This window comes from Colobus angolensis, unplaced genomic scaffold, assembly GCF_000951035.1.
Source record: "Colobus angolensis palliatus isolate OR3802 unplaced genomic scaffold, Cang.pa_1.0 Scaffold314, whole genome shotgun sequence".
NCBI lineage: Eukaryota > Metazoa > Chordata > Mammalia > Primates > Cercopithecidae > Colobus > Colobus angolensis.
Window position 1 is genome coordinate 2003015 of NW_012116422.1, and position 7557 is coordinate 2010571.

General features: G+C 44.8%; 1 protein-coding gene and 1 long non-coding RNA gene across 3 annotated transcripts in view; one reads left to right on the forward strand and one right to left on the reverse strand.

Annotated features, from left to right (window-relative positions):
• The window catches only part of HSPA4 (heat shock 70kDa protein 4), a 58813-nt gene extending 56158 nt beyond the window's left edge, over window positions 1–2655 (forward strand). For both annotated transcript variants that reach the window (XM_011951097.1, XM_011951099.1), the window contains 2 exons: window positions 90–251; window positions 459–2655. In XM_011951097.1, the coding sequence (XP_011806487.1) occupies window positions 90–251; window positions 459–662 (366 nt within the window). In that variant the 3' untranslated portion in view covers window positions 663–2655. The remainder of the gene's footprint in view (window positions 1–89; window positions 252–458) is intronic.
• A 3801-nt stretch (window positions 2656–6456) lies between these two features.
• LOC105518207 overlaps window positions 6457–7557 on the reverse strand; it is a 3809-nt gene continuing 2708 nt past the window's right edge. The window contains exon 2 of the long non-coding RNA XR_001002792.1: window positions 6457–6919. This is a non-coding gene — a long non-coding RNA (uncharacterized LOC105518207). The remainder of the gene's footprint in view (window positions 6920–7557) is intronic.

A 7557-nucleotide genomic window follows, 5' to 3' on the forward strand; every position in this document is an offset into this window, starting at 1 on the left:
TTTTTGAAAAATGGCACAAACTAGACAATATTTGCTGGGAGGGAGGGTATCACCCTTTTAGCACTTGTCTGACTGTCTCCTGCTTGCAGGAGGACCAGTATGATCATTTGGATGCTGCTGACATGACGAAGGTAGAAAAAAGCACAAATGAGGCAATGGAGTGGATGAATAACAAGCTAAATCTGCAGAACAAGCAGAGTTTGACCATGGATCCAGTTGTCAAGTCAAAAGAGATTGAAGCTAAAATTAAGGTAATTTAAGACTCTTTAAAATAGTCTTTTCTTGACAGCCTTATTTTTAATAGTCCTCAAGTGACATTTAGGAGGGAACTTTATTATAGTGTCTTAGCTTCTAGGTTGAGGATTGGGTGGTGGGAGAGGGTGGATTTGGGTTTAGCATGTCTTGTAAAATTTGTTAATTTTATAAGAAACCACGGTTTTCTTTCTTACCCATTCCAGGAGCTGACAAGTATTTGTAGCCCTATAATTTCAAAGCCCAAACCCAAAGTGGAACCTCCAAAAGAGGAACAAAAAAATGCAGAGCAGAATGGACCAGTGGATGGACAAGGAGACAACCCAGGCCCCCAGGCTGCTGAGCAGGGTACAGACACAGCTGTGCCTTCGGAGTCAGACAAGAAGCTTCCTGAGATGGACATTGATTGATTCCAACACTTGTTTCTATTAAAACAGACTATTATAAAGCTTTAAGTTGTCAACTTTGTTCTAAATATCAACTAGAGCAAGTGAATACTGAAGATTTCTTAGTCAGTTTTTAGGGGATTTTCGGGGAGGGGAAATAGGTAATGTATGGAGCATTTTGACTTCTAAATAGTTAGATACAGAAATTAAGTGCATTGTATCTTTTTCATAATGGTACTATTTAGAAGCCCAGTTAGTCTTACTGAGCTAATGCTTCACTCCTTTATGTTTAACCATGTGTCTACAAGAATAAGTTTGTTTTGGAAAGTTGAGCTATAGCTACAGCTCTAGCTATCCAGCAGACTTTTCATTATGACTTACATGGCAGGAGCTCTAATTATGCTTTAAAAATCTGTTGTGGAGATAGCTCTAAAGGCTCCCTGCCTGGTGTGGGGATGGGGTCTCCCTCTTTGTGAGAGTTGGAGCATGGCACAGCATGGATTAACACGGCAGAGGAACAAAGGTGTGCTCTGAACTTCTTCATATTTCACCTTCACCCTCACCTGTGTTCTGTTCCCTATCTCCCAATAAAAGGGCTCCCATTATAAATGCCATGTACTTCTCTTGGGAAAATAGACCCGCTTGCCTAGAGTAAGTTGTTAACTGAGGGCTTTAAACCTGGAGGCTCTTTCTGAAAGTTTGTTCATGAATACCCCAATCATCAGGGTCTAAATAATTTTCAGAAGATTAGAATTGGGTACATATACTGTTGGAGATAGCCATGGTAAATTTAACTGAGGAATTAAATCCTTGTTAATTTTGGTGTAAAGATTTGTATCCTGGCCTGTTTATTCAGGTGAGAGATGTTCTGTATAATTTTGAGGTATAGCTTGAACTCCTAGGACAAGAGTTAAAAGTTCTTTTTAGCTCATTCACAATCACTTGTGTGTTGTGTTAATATCTGTCATGAACCTGCCAATTTGTACATGTTAAGCAGCTGACAGATGATAGAAAAAAACTAAGATACACTGGATTGTACTGGATGAGTCTGAAATTAGTGTTAAAGAAGTATGGTGCCTGATGTTATAACAACACCTCATTCTTAACTGTGTGGCCAGTGTCAGGTATACCAAAGCGTTCCTCTGACTGCTTTTTAGGGCAGTGTTGACAGGAGTGAGGCATTTTGGAAACTCCAAGGGAAGCCTATGTTTGAGGCCAGAGTTGGTACCTGCTTTAAGAAACTGTTAAAAGGTTTGTTGGTAATGTTTTGGATCTTTGTAAAAATTGATATTCTGTATAACAGAGTGCCTGTTACTTTTGGCCTATGTTGTTAGAAATAAGATATGTTGCGTAGTTAGAATTAAGCGTTTGTCCATCTCTAGATACATCGAAAAGTTTGAGTGTTACAGGCTCTCAAGTGCTACTGAGAAAAATTGCTTAGGAGGAGGAAGGGGAAAGTATACTTATACTGGTGTGTAAGCATGCATGGAAGCCTCGCGGCACCGCAACAAGGCCCTGTTCTTAGCACATCCTCTGTTCTCTACCTGTCATGCTTCAAGAGTTCCAGCTGGCCTGCTGTGAAGCCAATAGCTATTTTAAAAGTGCTGGCTGCAGGATTAAGCCAACCCTTGTACAACTGGCCCAGTCCTTAATGGCCATTTCTTCTAAAAAAAAAAAAAAAAAAAAAAAAAATTTTTTTTTTTTTTTTTCTGGTGTGTTTGTAGGTAGTGGGGGAAGGGTGTGGGTGTTGGGATGGGGTGAATTTGAAGTTGAAACAAGATGATGTGGTCTGCTTGCTCTCTGCTTAGACAGACTTTAAGACCAGTTGGATTTTCATGGAGGCCAGGACAGAGAGTGGTAATTGATGGCTTGTGTACAGACAAGCATTTTTCCAGGTTGCGTTATCCAAACTGATTTGTTAAAGCTCCAGGTCACGTTCTTACACTAAGAAAATCATTCAGTAAACATGAGACAAGTTTAGGAAAAACTAATAAAATAAACCTGTCTTACACTTGAATGGTTTCCTTAATTCCATAATGAAGGATGCTGGGTGTGTGTGTGGATGTGTGTGTGTGTAGGGGGCGAGGTGTGTGTTTTCAATAACGTTCTCTAGGAGTAGGAACCCTCTGAGCTAAATTTCACTTAACATCTGTTGAAGACCTCCAGCCTGAAGAGTGACAGCTGAAGCACTGCCTACTTTGTAAGAAAATGTTGCTGATTTTTCTGTACTCACTCCAGTTGAGTCTTGGCCCAGTTCCTTTGGTGTTAGGAATCCTTGCCTTGCTCCTGTGACTGGGCCTTACTTTGAGGGTTTTGTTAGCAGAAGGTGGCGTTTATGGCATAAAGGTAAGTGCTAGGACTGATACCTGGCCAAAGAACAGCACGGCCCAGAGTCCTAGAGTAGTTGCGACCACTGGATATGTGGTGTGGCTGTGTGGAATGTGTGTTGGTGTATATATATGGTGGTGATGGGTGTTTAAAGGGCATGAAGCCACTGAAAAAGACCTTAATTGGAGAAGACATGGGTCTAGAGGAGGAGGGGTCAGGGGTCTTGTTCCCTGGGTCATGCCCCTTACACAGTCCTAGTCCTCTGGCTGTAGAAGCAGCTTACCTGCCAGGGCCTACCAGCAGGGCCTATTGTAGCCATGTGTCTAAGAAATGTGTCTCTAGTAGGTTTGGTTTCTTCCTGAGCATGTAAGTGGTTTGTGTAGGGGAATTGTTAGATGTGGTAGAAAGAGCTGAGATAGCTGGGTGTGGTGGTGTGCACCTGTGATTCCAGCTACTTGGGGGACTGAGGTGTAGGAGGATCACTTGAGCCCAGGTGGTCAAAGCTGCAGTGAACCAAGATTGCGCCCTTGCAACTCCAACTGGGGTGATAAAGTGATACCCTGTCTCCATAAAAGGTGGGGGGCTGAGAGATCAGGGTTCTGTTGTGGGGCAGTGGGAGCTGTTTTGCGGGGGCACAGGGGGCCTGGGGGATGTTGGAGGTAGTGGGACTTGGTCCACCTTTGAGGGAACAGCCAGATGAAGGGGAAAATGGCTGGTTTTAGTACCTGCAGGAAGAGGGAAGATGTAAGCATGGTTCCAGCTCAAAACCATGCTTTAGAAGTTGGGATAGTAGTTACTCTTTGTGGAGTAGTGACAAGATGACGTGAGACTTGGTGATCCTTCTTTCTTGATCTGACTTTTGATAGTGTACTCATGTACACTTGATCTATTTCAACAATTTTAAGTGGCTTTAACAGAAAGGTGTGTATTATTATTATTATTTTAGACAGAGTCTCACTTTGTTGCCCAGGCTGGAGTGCAGTGGCGAATCTCGGCTTGCTGCAGCCTCTGCCTCCCGGGTTCAAGTGATTCTTCTGCCTCAGCCTCCTGAGTAACGGACTTACAGGCATGCGCCACCGCGCACGGCTAATTTTTGTATTTTTAGTAGAGACGGGGTTTCATTGTATTGACCAGGCTGGTCTCGAACTCCTGACCTTATGATCTGCCCGCCTTGGCCTCCCAAAGTGCCGGGATCACAGGTGTGAGCCACTATGCCTGGCCTACATTTTTACACAAGAATGTAGGTTATAAAACTACATAGTTTCTCATGTTTGGAAATAACATTAAATGGGTTTGCAATAAAAAAGCCAGAATGATTTTCCCAGATGAAGTGGTTTTTTAGGGTGGGATTGTGGGTGATTGTAGATTTCTTTTTTTTCTTTTTGAGACAGAGTCTCGCTCTGTCGCCCAGGCTGGAGTGCAGTGGCGCTATCTTGGCTCACTGCAAGCTCCGCTTCCTAGGTTCATGCCATTCTCCTGCCTCAGCCTCCCGAGTAGCTGGGACTATAGGCGCTCGCCACCACGCCTGGCTACTTTTTTTGTATTTTTGGTAGAGACAGGGTTTTACTATGTTAACCAGGATGGTCTCAATCTCCTGACCTCGTGATCCACCCGCCTCAGCCTCCCAAAGTGCTGGGATTACAGGCGTGAGCCACCGTGCCCGGCCTGAAAGATTTCTACAATAAGCATTTAGGGCCAGGCATGGTGGCTCATGCCTGTAATCCCAGCCAAGTTGGGAGGATTTCTTGAGTCCAGGAGTTCAAGACCAGCTTGGGCAACATGGGGAGACACGCCCCCACCCCCACCACCTCCTGTCACTAATAAAAGCATTTAGGAATTTCATAATGTTAAGAAAACTAGAAGTGTGTTTTAAGAAGAATGGCTCCAAGGTTTCAAACCTAGAATACAGGATATGATTGTACATGTGGAGCTTCTAGTCTTGAGGAGTCATTGGAGATGTGGTGGGAATTTAGATTGAGAAGTTTTCCTGGGTGGGGTTGAGACATTGATGCTCCAGGTGGCTGTGGATGGAAGCTTTTGGGGCTGGAGTTGTGTTCCTGGTTGACGGGATGAAGGCTTTTGTTTGGATGTGTTAGGAAGAGGAAGTAGAAGCTTTGAAAAAAGGAACTGCCAGAGAGGAGTTATGATGCATAAAGCATGTTGGGAGGAAGGGAGCTAGAGATGTGAGATGTGGCAGTGGCCAGCAGGGTTAGATTCTTCAGGAGGGTGGGAGCTGGGTGGGTTGAAGGGGCTTGAGGTGAGGGTCAAGAAGCTTGGCCTCTCTGAAAGGAGGCATCAGTCTGTGAAAAAGGAGGTTGGGCAGTGTCCTGTGCCCACAGTCCTGTGTGTAAATGGGGATGTTTCCCACCACTTAGTTGAGACCATTGGGAGTCTTGGAATTGCCAATACATTCCTTGGATGTACTTGGCTTTGGCTGGGGCAGCCCTGGGCCATGACCCTCTAACCTGGAATGCCACTGTTTCCGTGAACTGCTATTTTGAGCAGATGCTGCAAGAAGTGTAGAAACTAAAGAGGTGACTTCTTAAGCATCAGTCTATGAAGCGAATAGGGAAAATGGCCACGTTGAGGTACAAACAGCACATTTGGGAAGATAAAGGAGGGTGTAAATTTCTGGAGGATCAGGGAGGGAAAGACCTCAGAGGATGTGAAAAAAATACAGAATGCTTTCCAGATTTGCTCAATGTCCATGAACAAGTGCCAGGCTAATCCTGACCTTATTCGTCCAGTTTCAGCACGTCATTAGAACAGGGAGAGCAGAGAGACTCTTTACTCTCACCTCCTAAGTGGCATTCGCCAGCTTCAAACAACACAGAAAAGAATTCAGAAAGCTGTGTTTTTATCGGGCCTGTTCACTAGTGTGTCTGGGTTTACATCCTATTAGATTTGGAGTCCTGGATCAGTGGAGGGACAGAAAGCACTTCAAGTACTTTTCTTATCGTAAGTAAGCAGACCCTTACCACATGCTGGAGGTCTCACATTTTCTTTTTTTCTACATGAACTTTAAAACGTATTTTAAAATATCTATTATTTAAATTAGACTCAGCTAATGCTTGCAGAAGAGAAAGCTCGAAACAGATGGTGTTGGAAGACCAGTCAGTGGCCCAGCTTCCAGGATGTAAATCCCAGCAAAGCATTTCTAAGGAGGAACTGGGTCAGTATATACTCCACAAAAGGATGGTTCCAATTATAGGGCACCTTTCAGGAGGGCTGGCGGGGGGGCTTCGTAGGACCCATGTGAGGTTGCCGTGAAGTTACCATGAGGAGCTAGTGAGCTGTGTGGGTTAGGAAAGTTGAAAGGGCCCATGCAGTGATAAAGGAGGCTCCAGCATGAGTGAAGGTCTTTCCTCTGTGCCTGGTCCTGTCCTTGTCTTCTACATCCCACAAGTGAAGGAGGGACTCTGCCTGGGTTACAGCTGCCTGTCTGCAGCCCGGCATGAAGCGGGGAATGGAGAAGGCACTTAGTGAATACTTGAAGGCGGAAATGCAGTATTTTATTGTTTTCTATTATTTTCAATGAGGGGAAAAACGACAGAACTCCTCTTGAAGTCATCTTATCCGAACTTCGATTTTTGGGGATGAGGAAAGAGCCTTTCAGAATGGGTGGATGGCAGAGCCAAGAATTTTGATGCCAACTGTTGTGAAGAGTGTTACTCTTCTGGAAAGTTGTATGGCTAGACTATGGGGCTTTTGCCTTCCAAAAAGTCGCCCTGAGTATAGCATTAGTTGGAGTCACATTCCCTAAGAATCTGATGTTCCTCTTTGGCCAATTCTGATTTGGTCTTGTGTGAAATTGCGGTGCTTGTGTTGCCACATGGGGGCGCCATCGCTCTTCCTTTGCCGTGGTGGCTGGTTCCGTGCGTAGCCCAGACTTCACTCCTTGAGGAGTCCCAGAAGTTTGGAGAATATAGCCAGCCACCTCTTCTTCTGGGTAGCTACAAGCAAAAATAAGTAGCTTACCCAAAAGAAGTAGCTTACCCAAAATAAGTACTCTGTTAATATAACAGAGTCCTCAAGCTAGCAAGCAGGGCCTCAAGCAAGAACGTAGGCCTTTTGCTACTACCCTCTTAGGTCCTTACCACCCAAAGTATGGCATCACTGTTAAAAAGAAGAATCTTGGACTGATCCCAGACCTCGGGTAGATCCCAGCCCGGTGCTTCTCCGTATACCTAGGGATCTTGTTAAAATGCAGATTCTGATTCAGCAGGTCAGAGTGGGGCTGAAGAGTCCATTTTTTTTCCCTTTTTCTTTTTTTTTTTTTTGGGATGGAGTCTCACTCTGTCACCCAGGCTGGAGTGCAGTGGCGCAAGCTCGGTTCACTGCAACCTCTGCTGCCCAGGTTCAAGCAATTCTTCTGCCTCAGCCTACCAAGTAGCTGGGATTACAGGCACCTGCCACCATGCCTGACTAATTTTTGTAGTTTTAGTAGGGATGGGGTTTCACTATCTTGGCCCGGCTAGTCTTGAATTCCTGACCTCATGATCCACGTGCCTTGGCCTCCCACAGTGCTGGGATTATAGGCGTGAGCCACCGCGCCTGGCGAAGAGTCCATTTTTTTTTTTTGAGACGGAGT